The following is a 15,256-nucleotide window of genomic DNA, read 5'->3' on the forward strand; positions in this document are numbered from 1 at the left end:
CAAAAATTATTTTACAGGTACTAGCAAAACATTGTGCAACAGCTGTTCAGTGACTCCAACTGATATGTATAACTTGCTTTAAGTGAGCATCATTAAATTATATTCATTAACTGCTAGTCTCTTTCATCTAAAGTTTCTATTTTTACACTCATATTCAGCTTTATCTCTAAGAAACAAGAAAACTTAATATTTTAACTTATCATGTAAGTTTAATTTAAAAAAAAAACAAAAAACATCATCATCATCATTTTAATAGGACAGTACCAAGTATGTAAGATATAATTTTATAAATGTATTACTTACTTGCTAACTTCCTTATACTGTGCTATTTCCTCAATATAAAGGAGGTCATGCAACCGTGACTGATAGTTGGTCTTGGTCAATGATTTGTCCAGGACAGATTGTGTAAATAGCTGGTCAGCAGAGAGAGGGATTTGGTATCTGGTAAGAAGGCTCTTCTCCAATTCAGTAGTTTCATTAGGCTCAAATTCTACAATAGTCTTAGAAGTAGAATCCCAACGCTTAGCTGTGGTTAGTAGCTGTTGCCGTGCATGCATCAAGTATTCAAGATCTGGATATGGAGACGTAACAGGGAAAGGAAGTCAGTTCAAGCTCTCTCTGTTTTCAAAACAAACACACACTACTAAAAACAATACCATTAGAGAGAATGAACCAAGTGTAACTCTCTCTTTTGCCTACAACAGTTTTAGTAAATTCATTGCTAAACTTATCACCCCTACTTTTCAGGTGTACACAGAGAACAAGCAGGCTCTCAAATAAAATAGAGAAAATACATAACCAGAAAATAAAATATTCTATGGCTAGCAAATGGAAAGCATACAGATAAACAAGGAAAGCAATTTTAATAGAAAATTGCAAGTAACTTTGCAGGATTTGCCATCACAATGTGCTTGTAAAGCCTAACTGCATCATCTCTTTTTGAAAATATAACGTTATGAAGAACTTTACAAAATGTAATATGAAATTAAGAAGGTAACAAAAACAAGTCAATGAAATAGGCAGCAAGAAGTCTTTGCATTTGCAGCATTTTGAAAGCCTTTAAAAATAAAAAATCTGTAGCACCATATGTGCATTCTGCAGATATCTGTATTGTGTGTGTAAAATTAGTTTGCTAGGCACAACGTTGGAAATGTAACCTAACATGATATTAAGTTAGAAAATTAAAGTTAGGAAATTAATTTTTCAGTACACGCTCAATTCAGGTACCTTGTAGGTTAAACAAGCAGCAGAAGACCAAACATTGTCTACAGCCACCCAAAATATATCTACTAACACAACAAAAACACTGTGACACCAACGTTATACCATGTCATGTCAGTTCATGAGTTTGGCATTTGCTATTCAGTTTCTTTTAATTAATGTTGGAAACATTAACCTCTCATGTGTAAATAAATACCACGAATAAAAATCTGTTGCTTTGTTTTATCTTTCTTTTTCCTTCAATTTTTTCCTTCTTCCTGCTTACACCCTAGTGCTAGAATTCTGTTCTTTTGGTGTTTTTCTTCCTGAAATCTTCATAGAAAATTACCATACTCTATCCCACTTTCTTGCCTGTTGCCAAGTGACACAGTGACTTATATTTAGCTCTCTTAATCTTTTGCCATAAGTCAAATTGCTTCCTTCTTTTCTGTACTTCTTCAACATCTTTCAATTCATCGACATCTTTCTGATAACAGTTATTACAGTAGTTGACAAAGAAGTTACTTTGTAAGTGAGAGGCACAGCTCAATTTCATAAACAATAGAATACTTACAAAGTAACCCAATAGAATACTTGCAAAGTAACATTTTTTTTTAACTTGAATACACACAAAGAAGTTACATTTTCTTTGCATTTTCAAAATTGGTGTTACAGCAAGTTGATTTACAAGCCTAAACTTTGCCTCTTGCCTTTGACAACTCCAGTCAGACATTGCAAGAAAAAAAACGACACCTCTCAGATAGTCTTCCTTAATTAACAATGAATTGTCACAGAAATGCTTCATCTTTCTACTGACCTTCTACATGCTTAACATTTTCATCAATCCAAGAATGCATATAAAAACATAAACATACTTCAACTTCCTGTGCTGCCCTTCAGACACATACTGAACTAGAAATTCCTAGCATTTTGACAAGATTAATCCTGGTACATGGTGCAACAGTCATAAGGCAGCTAACTCCCCTGAGCCCAAGCCAATTTACACATTCTGAAGCTTCTGTCCACCGCTTAATATTCCTAACCGTGAGGATGAACAAAGCATATAGTGATAGATGTTCAACAGCTGTTAATACAGATGCTGATCTGCCCAGAAACATGAAAAAAACATTAAAAGTTTCCATTATTCAAATTTTTTTTTTTTCATACATTACCTTCAGTTGAAGCAGCATCAATCATTACTCGTTGCATGAGGACTGGTTCTAATCCAAAATCAAACACAACAGTTTGGCGAAAAGTTCCAAAGATTTCTGTGTTAAAGGCTATACTGACTTTGTATATATAATGATCTATTCCATTCTGGACCATCTTTCCTCCTATCCATTCCTGACAGTTTTCTGGAACTTCTTGTGATACCTGGGTAGTGCTGTCTCCAGCAGATATTGCAACGATACTGAAATGTGGACGATGGGCATCATAAAGCAATGCCACTCGATACAGCATTCTTGCAGGCTATAAAGAAAATGCAAGGGTTGAAGTAAAGTGTGCTGAAAAACCAAGATTATTTCAGGAATATGTTCATTCGCAATCAGACAATAAGAGCTTATAAGAATTCTCAACTTGATAAAGCAGGTACAAGAACTGCCTGCTTCCCAGAAATCAGGGCACTCGATACATAATCGCCAGGGCTGTTGGAGAAGGAATGGTGCTAGGGAATTGTTTTATTTTAAAAAGAAGTATTATGCAATCTAATCACAAAAGCCTATGGACCACATTCTAACTTTTATTATCGACTCAATGTCAAAAGATAAGTTATCCTACCTTACAAGTAAGAGCAAATGTCCACATCTGATGAGACTTTTTGGTGGTAACAGTTACTGATAGCTCAGGATTATGTTCTACTCTCACTCCTTCTATACTTTCACTAAGCTAGATTAAAAGAAAAAGAAGATAATATTAAACTTCTACAGACAATACCAGAGTAAAAGCATTTAGGAAAAGGTATTTTTGAACAACGTAAAAAGAATGGCCTCCCAGATTGTGCAGGATTGATGCAAGTCCTGTGTTGGAATTAAATAAAATATGTGCTACTTCAGAGATAAGCAATACAAATCCACTAGATCATACTATGTAAGAAAAGAGTACAACCATTTATGGACAATTAACCACAGGACTTAATTTTCAAAATCCAACTTAGTTGTAGATGTTTAAAATAGAACATGATTTCATATGGAAAGAAGGATCTGATGCAATGAGGCCCAAAGACTATTTCCAGAAGACCCCAGATTTCAATGACATCAATGAGAATTCTAGAGACACCAGGAAACTAGAATGAGGCTTTCTACTCATTAATCCATTTTGCAGGAAGTCCACTCTTCCCAGACTTTAATCAACAATAGATGGACCGAAAACTCCTTAGGGTCAGTGGTAAGTAGAGCTGGTCGAATGTCGCAAAAACATTATTTGGAATTCCCAACAGCTGCTGAGTTTGACCATAGCCATACCCCTCGCTCTTCAGGATTCAAACTTTTTTGAACATTGGGGATTGGCTGTTCTTCATAAAAGTGCCTGTGGCTACAGGCAAAGAAAAAGGAGCCATGCACAAACAGTATTGTCCAGTAAGTCATGAAAGCTTCACCATTTACTGTTCTCTGGTTTAAAAAGTTTTGCTATCCAGTCAAAGAACAGAAACAATACCATGAGACTTGGCTGACTCATCCTGCACTGGGAATAATACATATGCAAAATGAACACTGATTAATCCACAAGCTGTAATTCACAAACTCTTCCTTGAATTCCTGAAAAGAATAAGTACATTTGCAGAAATCAGACCAAGTCTCTGGTATCTTTGCAAGAAGACACAGGGCAGGACGGAAAGGGGAGCAAATTGGTTTGACAATTTCTTGGTAATGAGTAATTCGACCAGCTCTGATAGTAAGGGCCAAAAACAGGCTCATCTGTTAGTTTTAAATATGAACACATAGGGAAGTAGTATATTTTCTTACCACTTTCTCAGGAGATAACGAATTCATCCATTTCTCAATCAAGGTTTCCATATAACTGCCCGAACACTGTTTGTTTTCCTTCTGCTGTTTTAATCTGATCAAGCGGGAAGCATATCGTTTTTGCCATTCTGTTAGCTCTTCCTGGGAATGTGCTGAAGTACACTGTGCACCGTACCTGCAGATCCCTTGCTCTAAAAATCTACATAAAATAGGAAAAACGATTATGCCTTGAATGTTTTGGTCTCCAATTAAAAAACGAAATTTATCAAGATTTTACTTTTAAAGCCAGAAGGACATTCTTGAAGTCTCTCTCTGAACTAAAGGCAGTTCTAGTCCATGGGAACTAATTTGGAAATATATAAATGTACACAGCTTTTTGTAAGAGAGGCAGCAGCCTCTCTTACTGCTAAGTAAAGTATATCAAATTTCTTTGAAACATATGGGGACACAAGTCTTCTCACGAAATTTCCAGCTTCAAAGAAAAATAATCAAGTGCTTGTACAGCAATTAAAATGATGAGATCATGGACCATCCCTGAAATTGCTAGGCACTGTATTAACGTGAATAAAATGCTGTAATAAGGGAAGATACAGCATAATTGCCTCCAATAGTTAATGCTATTAGCTGTTAAGTGCTCATTCAGCAGTTTTTCCCAGAGCAACAGTGACATCACGTGGTCTTTTCTATTAAATACACCTACACAGAAATGATCTCTCAAGGAAAAGGTTTTAATCCTCTTGGTGAAGAGTGCATGAGTCTAGAAGATCTACTCCTTAAAGAGGTTCTGGATTTGTTAAAAAAAAGTCCATTTTTCATGTAATAACACATGCTGTTGCATCAAAATTAACAATATTCCTAATGTCTATGCACAATTTAAGCATTCTAGTTCTCAGATTCTCAGAATTTATTGCAAATGTGGGCCAACTATTACTTAAACGCCTATATAACTTATGAACTACTTTTTACAATTAGAGGCTGCATGAAATTTAAAAAACACAAGGCAGTATCTGCACTTTCATCATTCTTCAAAAGTGAAGCCCTTAAAAAACAGATTGCAAAACAAATAACAAAATGTTCTTTTGTTTGTTTTCTTCTGTTTTGCTTTGTTTTACGTAAGGTACTCAGGAAGCATTGGAGATACAGACCAGGCCAGTAGGGTTTTGGTTTGCGTGTTAATGTAAGCATCACATTTATAATAAATAAAGTCAGGAATCCTGATCTCTGTCAAGATATTAAATTGATGGGAAGTCTGTAAACGCAACTATATTTGAATTTCACACAGACACCAATATATATACTTATATTAAGAACCTCTTCCTACACTGATGATTTACTGCAAAAGCAAAAGGACCAAGACTCCAAGACTAAATGAATACAAAAGTGAGCACCCCACATCAAAGAACATAGCTGAACATCATCAGTGACTGAATAACCTTTCCACAGTAAACATTATTATGTAATGTAAAATATAATGTGAATTAGAACGCGACTTTGAGCTATCTGACAAAAACAAATAATACCTGACTATGACATGAAAACCTTGCAGCAAAAATACTTGGATAACCAGGACACACTTGTATCATTGATTGTAATTTGGTTTAGCATACACATTTCTTAAAGGAATGGTGTAACTATTTAAAGGTTTAAGCACCCAAATGGCAAATAAAATAAGCGTGATATATACTATGTTATTACTAGAGGTGTTCTCAAGCTATGTTGCTTAATATATTTTAAATTAAAATATTTTTCTTGGTAGTCAGTTTCAATGTTGTATTGCACATTTTCAAATTCAGCACTGCATTGATGTATTAAAATGCTAAAGTACAATTATGATCTTTATGCCCCAAAGTAAATGGAGCACAAGCATAAAATAAATTGTTGACCTGTTCTTATTAGCTATCCAGCAGACTTTAAAATGTTTTTCCTTTTCATTATTTAATAAGAAAGCATATTACCTTAAAAAATTGTCATCATTATGCAAATTTTCCAAATTTTCAGTGTTAATAGACACTTTGTTTTCCCCTAAATGCTTAGTTTCTTATTTAGTACAGCTGCAATTCTGTAACTTCATTATCCAGAATAAATACGATGTACTCCTACTGCTTTATGACACACAGGGGAAAAATAAACCCCAACTTCAAAAAATCCATATTCAGTACTTGTAACTGCCCCCTTATAAGGAAGCTAAAATATTTAATCCATGGTTGGAATGCTACTGTTCATCCGGATTTGCTGAGTAAAAGCACATCCTTCTCACTGTAAACATAAGTAGTGTGCATAAGAAGGTAACCAGTAAAGCTAATCACAGCTTTCGTGGAAAAATGTTTCAGAGCAGAGGTTGAAAACACAGTATGGATGCTGCTCAGACAGTCATCATGAATTTTTTATATATTTTTTTTTAAATGTCAATTATGCATAAGATCTGCTAAAAGTCAACAGCTGGCAGGATTTAGCAACTCTAGAAAATCACACCCAATTTCAGCAGATTCAGTTGCATCAACTAAAAAGCAAGTCAGATTGCTACCCACGTTGATAATAAGGTATAAGTTACAGATATGGCAGAATGAAGTGCACAATAATTGTTTTTCACCGTATGTATTAACTGTAACTACTTATGTAAGTAATACTGTGTTATCAATATAAACCACAGGAAAATTTGACTAGTGGACTGAAAAAGAGAAGGAGAAGAAACTTCAATACAAGCACAAGCACTTGGACTTTCAGCAAGACAATTCACCTCTACATATACGAATTTAGGCAAAATGGACATAATGAGATCTGGAGGGAAACTGCAAACATTTTTTTTTATCTGAAGATAGACCTCATCTACTCATCCTACTTCTCCAAAAGCATGCACCCTATCTACTGTCAAAGTACACTTCACTGTGCTTCAGCCTGCTAACGATGCTGTCTGTGGAAGTGAACTTGTCACATCTCTGAAATTATACAAATTAGAAAAGGGAGGGGAGAAAGATACTGCCTTGTCACTAGAAAAATGTTGCTCAAACTACTCCTATGACAACAGAGCGAGTGATTTCATTTTACAGAAGAAATGAGGTGCCTCTGCATCTACTGACCCATCCAAAAACCTGTGAATTAATCAACTCCTGTTCTAACAAGTACCTTCATGCTCCTAACCTCCTAATCATTCTGTTAGCAGCTTAATAAAGAGGAAGTGTTGTGATGCCTTAGAGAATGTTGGTATAAAGCATTCAATTTACCTTTTACATAGTGTATATTCTTCACTGCTTGTGACTCCTCTGGGTGGAGGGCGGAACTGCCAGCCATCCCGGGACCCTGCGGGGTAGTCAAGAGTCAGGTTACTTGTCCAATAGCCAAGTATTTATGAGTCTGATAGTAACTGTCCAGGGAACCATGTCTTTAAACATGAACCCAAACTGTTTTCACAAGAAAAAACATCCACCAAAAAAAAGTCTACTCCCTAACAAATTAATTCAGAACAAAGAATTAAAGGGTATGAAGGCAAGTTTCAAAGATTTTGCAGAATGAAGCAAGCTCTGTTACAACACTTTGACCAATAAATAGAAACTTTTGCCTTCAAATTCAAACGATTTGAACACAAATTCTACCTCTGTCCCCAGAGTTCATCGAGATAAACAGTCAAGCCTGCTTTCTCCTTTCTGACTGTTATCCAGTGCTAAACATTCAAGAATCTTCAAGTCTTCTCACCACAAGATGAAGCAGCTTTAGAAATGATTTACATACCTTCTTCTAAATCTTCTACATGATATCCTGATGGTACTTTACCAGCTGCCTACAATTATTAAAAAAAAAAAATTGTAAAGAAGCACAAAACAATTTCATCAATAAGAACAACTTTGGCTTCTTTGCTTTCAAAAACGTGTTTCAGAACAATCAATAAAAAGCATTCAGAAGTCTGACATCACTTCTAGTTACAAAAATATTTCCTAACTATTAAATTGCTACCATTGATAAAAGGATTCTGACAGGAACACTGAGTCCACTCATCTTTAAAATAAAATTTTAGAGGGTTCCACTCTGTGATCATTTTAACATGGACTGCAATCAAAATTTAAAAGGTCAGAAGCCTAAGCGGTACTGAGATGTCTTTCATCTTTCAATTTACATTAAAACCCAAACCAATGAGAAAAAGACAATACCTAAATAATATACGTTAAATGCTTTGAATTCTTTCTACTCACTACTTCAACCTATCAGCATGTTTCACTATTTTCTCATGTATCATGCAAAACTGGGATGAAAGGCAGCTGAAAAGGTAGGTGGTAAAGACCAACACACCAGTGGAAACAACAGATCTGAACCAGTATGTTCACAGCAAGCCCCAGTCTCCCAGGACACATCAAAACAAGCTTTTCAGCTGCATCTGCTACTACTCATTATTTTCCAATAAAGTGCTCATTATTACCTCTGTTTCTGCAAGAAGTGTTTTCAGTCGTGTCAGATCTTTAGTTACCATCCCGTTCTGGGGGGAGAAGGGGAGGAAGAAAGAACATTAATTTATCAACCTCAAACTTTCACATATATTAAACAACAGCAAGAAAGTTCATTTCCACCACCAAGGAGAAGGGCAACAAGGAAACATGAATTTGATTTACAGTACACAGTTTTAAATGACATACTACTACATAACACTGAGCAAACACTACGGTGAAAAAGGTGAATTTTACCCTGGCCAAACACAGCACCAGATTTGCAGCGAATATCAACATAGGACAAGCATATGCAGAACAATTTGGAAAAAAAGAAAAAAAAAAAAAAAACTCTTACGAAGTTTGGCTACCACCCAAAACAAGTATTAATAGCTACAATGCTTATTAAATGCTATCCTCCAGAGCAATACTCTGCACACGAGGCAGCCGTGGGGGCATGATAGCCCGATGGACAGGGTCTCTATGCTCTACATCTATACTTTTAGCTGCCAGCTTGCTGGGTGACCTTAAGCAAGTCACTTCACATCTCTATGCCTCAGTTTTCCATCTGCAAAATGTTGATAGTAGTAGTGCCTGCCTTTACACAGCACTTCATAAGCTACTGACAAAAAGCACTATACATCAGCCATGTGCTGCAGTTACTGAAACACTTCATCTCTGAAGGAATCGATAAACTGAACTGTCACTGCCGGTGCAGCAATGGATTCACTTCTTCTTAAGGATGTATTTCACAGATTATCGATTTCTACTGTTTCATAACTCTGCTCTGATGTAGACTGGGTCGTTTTCAGAGCTTTTACTAAAAAGCAAAGATAAGCCATGTAATGAAAAATAACTGCAGACCCAAGCACATCTGAATTAAGTTCTTTCAAAAGTCAATTTAGCTGAAATAGATAGCTAGTGTGCAACAATTTCATACTCATATAAGGCAAAACTTGGAAGAAAAGAATCTAGATCTGTGTTTTTATTTCAAAAACTCATGCAAGACTTTAATCAAGTCCCACTGCATGTGCTAGATTTCTCCACGTTTTGACTGTGGTGCTACTGAGCAGCAAAAATTACTGAAAATTTATACACTTAAAAATTCACACACTCAGGTTTTTTTCAAAGTGATTTTTCACTTCTTCAGCAGAAAGGTTGCAAACTGAACGTGCTGAGCTTAAATGTATTAATGCATAAATAAAGTTACCAAGAATCATTTTCTTAAGTCACTGGGGAGGAAACTGGATGGATTCCAGCTCTTCAATAAATTCATTCCAAAACTTTGTTTCATTTCTCCTCTCACACACTGACAGAAGTCAGTAAGTTAGTTTCCGATTTTAATATTCCCACTGAAAACAGCGTCTAATGACCTAAAGGTTGTAAAAACTTCTTAAGTTTTGCTTTGGGAAAAAACTCTGGAATTATATATGAAGATACCTTTCTTTACACAACAATAGCTCAAAACAAGCCTGTGCAACACCGCACATTTCCTACGATAAGGAACTTTTGGCTAGTTTACTGATATTTTTTTTTCTGAAGGCAAGTTTCCTTTGATCTTGCCAGCAATTTTTCAATGAAACTTTTTTTTTCATTAGAAAACAGCAGCCAGACAGAGGAAAATCTTTTATTTACATAAAAATAACTACCAGCAGGGGATGGAGAAAGAGAAGAAAAAAAATCAGGATGTATTCTGGACAGACAAACAGAACACTCCCTCAGAATCACCCCACTGATTAAGTTAAGCACCAAGACAATTTCAGCTCATTTCAGGTCCTTTTCTAGGTGAATATCTAATTACTGAACTGCACAATCATTCAGTGTTTCTGTATCTTTTGGCTCAATTAATATTTTTTACAGGAAAAAAAGATAATTCATAAGTATCTCATCAGGAAATTGATTCTGTATAACTTATGAAGCAGCAACACAACTCCTGTAACGTACAGAAAAAAATACAAGTTGCGTTTAACTAATACTGAACATGCTAGATCTTTAATCACTTAGCAATGTGTAATTACAAGGCAACATTTATGCATTGATACACCTCAAAAGCAAACTCATTCTCCCCGCTTTTACTTCCCAACATCCCATTTCAAGGTAATGGGCTCTCCTACAATTTCTGATGTCACTTCCACATTCCTCAGTCTGACAGGAGTTGCTCTTGGCTGTGCTATGACCATTTTTTTGGATTTAGCACCACCAGCAGTTCATGGCGAAGAACTGCTTATTATTTAACCTACATTACAGAAATTAAAAGGATATTATCCTTTGGAGACTTACATATGTCCTTACTTTTCCCCATGTGAGTAGTCACACAGGAGTCAAAACTGTTAATTACATGTATGGGGTTAAGAACATCCTTGAACTGTCAAAGCTTGTAAAGGTAACATAGAAGCTTTAAACTCCAACCTTCCTCTTGTCTTGAAATGCAAGGCTTTCTTGTTTTCTTTGTTTTTAATCCCTGATAAGCTTTTCTTTTTCTTACAACTTATTGTGAGCTACCTATTTAATAATCCTAGCAATATTCTTTCTGCTTCAAAGGCTGAAGTTATTAAGCGCACACAAAATCGTGTCAGGTGCAATCCAAACAAAATAAAAGTTTGAAGTTTACATTGCCCAAATACACAAATTATTTTGCATTTCTTCATGATTCAGAGCCAACAACCAAAAAAACTTTTCAAAATTTGTACCAACTCCAAAACACTGGCAATGCAACAACGGTATCCTTATTAAATATGCATGCCCATGGACTTATCTTTGTCTTTTCAATAAAAAAACATTTTTGTTGCAACCTGTCAGTCAAACACATGTTCAGAAGTTTGTTATTAAATACATCCAAAAGAAAAAAGGAAACAGAAAACTGCTTTCTAAGTTCCATAGCTTACAGCAAACACACTTACCAGTGATTCACCCATCAGTGATTTGGAAAGAACATTAGACACAATTTGCAGCTTCCCTTTAAGATGCATGCAGCAGAGCACTGCACGGAAAGATCCATCTCCCTTGGCCAGCCCCTCTCCCAGCACTGCAACACAAATCAGCAAGTATTAGATTCATCACAGCATGCATTTAAATAAAGCCTACAGCTTTCCTTCACCTTTAACATGAAAATAACGTCTGAAATTTGAGTTAAGTCCGTGGCTTCTGTGAAAGACACAGCTTGGATGGAAAGGAAGCATTACTTACTCATGCCTAATATTAATTTGAAACTTGTCTCACACCATCTAAGAAACGTTGCACATGAGCTTAAAAAAAAAGGTTGTAAGGTTTACATGCTAAAATAGACAAAAATTAAATATGGGAATGGTAAATTCAAATATCTGACGCAGACACAAAGGACCTCCTCTTCACAGAAAGGGTACAAAAAAAACAACCAGCAACCAACAACCTTTCAGTAACACAAACATGCTCAGGAAGATCCATTCATGCTCACAAAAAGCATGCCCTGTAGTTTCCAAATATAGCTAACCTCCTCGTGGTCAATTCCTGTTACTTTAAAAGGGCTTTTATTCACTTATGCTGTAAAGTGCAGGATATAGGAACGATTGTTTGAGTCCAGAAGTTTACAAGCTCCATGTAACAGAAAACTTTCCTAATGTTTTCTAGCACTGGATCAGATAGCTAGCCAAACAGACACTTTCACTGACACTTCCAATAGTGAAAGGATTTATTTCATGATACAGTCGGGCTTCAGACAAGGAGGCATAACACTTAATCATGTGTATTAACTGTCCAGAAAAAGCAGTGCCTTTCTGAGCAACTAAAAGGCTAGTAAAGTTACGCATGTGAGTTGAAAAGGAGCCTGGGACAGTTGTTTAAAATTAAACAATTAAAATATGTATTAGTGTTATTGCAGGCAACATCAACATCTGTGTTTACACTGCTACTCATGCAGACCTTCGATGCAAACAGCTTGTTTTAGTACTAACAGGAATCTTACATCCAACACATCTTCAGCATTACATTTTAGAATAAATCAAACTCCTCACTCAACAGACCTCGTGTCATCAACAAAAAAAATCTCATGAAACAACAGAAAAAAACATAGTTACACAAAAACACATAAAAACAACCAGACATCCCTTCAAATCGAAATGGTAACTAAATGCTGTTTACAAAGCGCCACAAAGATTACTCTGAATTCACCACTCTGATGATACTGACCACAGTTCCCAAAATAGAGCTTGCTTCCCAAATCAGAAGCAGCAGCACCAGAAATAGCTTTAGCATGTTGGGCAGTTTGCTATTTTAACCTCAAAGACTAGATGTCCAATTATGACATTTCGTAGCATTAACCACCCAGTACTACCAAGTTAAAACATGCAGTTGCATATAAAAAGTTACAACACACAAACTAATTTATTTTGTTAAGAGATTTGTGGAATAATTTAACAGATTCTAAGTTGTCATCATTCCTTACAACAGTGCAAGCACTAAGGAACATGTATTTCTCAATTTATTCCAAAATGTATTTATCGTTCAAGGTTAAAATAAAATAGTCACAGGAATGCAACACATCAAGGCTTGTAAGAAGATGGGACAGCAGCTTGAATAAAAACATTCTCTTTAAAAAAAATTGTAAGCATCAAGGAAACACAGTTAGTCCATATTAAGCTTCTTTCTTCCCAAGGATATTTCAAAGAAAACTAAACCCAAGAACTTTCAGGATCATAAACAATACAGATACTCATCAAATGCTGGGCTACAATCAATAACAGCACAACACAGGAAACCCCAATCAAATTGTTAATTTTTTATTTAACCAGTACATAAATACACAACCACACTTTTTATAGGGAAATAATATGGTGTGAAGCTGACAAATGTCTTCAGTTTTAGATCTGGAAAAAATAAGTGCAGAACATGCTGGGATGAATTAAGGAAATTAACATCACACTGGTAACAATTCGTTGTTGCTCATATACATTTGAAAGCCAATTTCTCTACTTTTTTCAGATTAAAAAAGTAGAGATTGGTGTTCCTATTCCACTCACTTCTACGTGCATCCAGCAAAAGAAAGAAAAAATACAGTTAATGCTACTGTTCCTTTGAGATACTGACTTCTGACACACATGCCAAGAGAAGAAAAAGGCTCCACGGATGAATGTCAGCTACCCTTATGACAAACCCATCAGATCTCCTCAATGAGAACACTATTCATTAAACAGAATCCCACTTCCTACCTCCTTTAACCACCATTCATCTTCCCATATGTCTCTCTCCGACTTTTATTTGCCACCATAAAAGACAACTGTGAGGTTAGTCAGGATATTGCACCCTTGGCACATATCAACAGCTAGAACAAGAAGCAGCTTTAAAGACAACAAACCTATTTTAGGAATGGCATTGATTAAGCGATGTTCAGCCTTTTAAAATTTGTTTAAATGTTTTCTATGGGGGAAAATTACACCTACTGAAATTACATTTACTTTTCCTACTTATGCTTTGTGAACCATCATAAGCAGTCTGCAGACCCCCACAAACTCCACAGCCTATGACTTAGCATCAGCGAAAACAAATGCACTTAAAAACAAAACAAGCAAACAAACAGAAAACCACCACAGTGTAAAGGCTTTCACTGCTAGTGCAGGAATGTCACAAGAGTAATCACACAGTCCATGCAACAGAACTGTGGCTTCAGGAAATTTCCTTTAAAATTTGTGAATAGTTAAGGAAATAAAAACTGAAAGGTGGGATCTGCCCCGCTTTTCCTTCCAAATCTAACTGATAAATTCTGACCCAATGTTTACCAAACTCAGCAGAGTCCTCACTAAGTATTGAGTCACTTTCACTATAAATCAGTTACAAAATATTAGCAAGGTTAATTCCTTTAAAAATACCCCAATTAAACAAGGCATCATAACATGGAAGACACAACTTAAACGTGACATTGCCACACATTTGGAACCTTTAATAGCATGTATGTAAGCACATATATGATGTAAGTACATCATTCCTTCTCCTCCTCCCCCCATATCAGCACCTGAAATACAAACCTAAATATCAACCAATGCCCCTAGGAAGGAAGATGGAACAAGCAGTTGGCTTTACCACCCTAAAAATCCAAACACTATCAATCTGTCCTATATCTGTACGCTAAAATATCTATTGGCCAAACGGTACCCTTATGCCAAAGGCAGCTGTATTTTAGTTCTGGTACTTGAACATAAGTTACAAAATTGTGAGATCTCCTTAAAAAAATAAAGTAGAAAAAAAGTATTATAAAACAGATACACAATTTTAAACTAGCAAAACATCCATTGTTAGCAAACTAACAAATCTGGGCACCAGATTTTAAAATTCAGACAACTGACTGTAATTTAAAACACTAAGGAATAAAAGAAAGAAAGAAGCATACCATGCCTACAGTCTTCATCTGCTTGCCCATACTTTTTCTGAAAGGTAAAACACGAAAAGTTTAAAAATAGCATTATTCCAGTTAGCACAAACAACTACATGCTTCAGCTAGAAGTTTCTTAAAACTTTTAAGAACCCATTACCTCGATTTTTTCCAGGGTAGAACATGTAAAGAACATCAGTCACATGTCAAATAAAATATAATGAATTCTTAGAAAGCTGACCTTTTCCTCAAATTCTCAGCATTTGGACATTCTAAAAGAGGTACATGAATGTGCAAAGGTATATGCTTATGTATGTATTTTGTAGGTGGTTCACAACACC

At 35.7% G+C, this 15,256-nt stretch overlaps 1 protein-coding gene across 3 annotated transcripts in view; it reads right to left on the reverse strand.

The window, feature by feature from the left end:
• HELZ (helicase with zinc finger) overlaps window positions 1-15,256 on the reverse strand; it is an 83,414-nt gene that overhangs the window by 49,739 nt on the left and 18,419 nt on the right. For 2 of the 3 annotated variants that reach the window (XM_082774974.1, XM_082774973.1), the window contains exons 2-10: window positions 14,934-14,970; window positions 11,476-11,600; window positions 8,572-8,628; window positions 7,890-7,938; window positions 7,385-7,460; window positions 4,164-4,362; window positions 2,980-3,087; window positions 2,373-2,670; window positions 304-571 (exon numbers count right to left, since the gene is read on the reverse strand). In XM_082774974.1, coding sequence (XP_082631100.1) covers window positions 304-571; window positions 2,373-2,670; window positions 2,980-3,087; window positions 4,164-4,362; window positions 7,385-7,460; window positions 7,890-7,938; window positions 8,572-8,628; window positions 11,476-11,600; window positions 14,934-14,970 — 1,217 coding nt within the window. The remainder of the gene's footprint in view (window positions 1-303; window positions 572-2,372; window positions 2,671-2,979; window positions 3,088-4,163; window positions 4,363-7,384; window positions 7,461-7,889; window positions 7,939-8,571; window positions 8,629-11,475; window positions 11,601-14,933; window positions 14,971-15,256) is intronic. The other variant, XM_082774975.1, reaches the window with a different exon arrangement.

The sequence above is a fragment of the Aythya marila genome, assembly GCF_965140915.1.
Source record: "Aythya marila genome assembly, chromosome: 18".
Lineage (NCBI taxonomy): Eukaryota > Metazoa > Chordata > Aves > Anseriformes > Anatidae > Aythya > Aythya marila.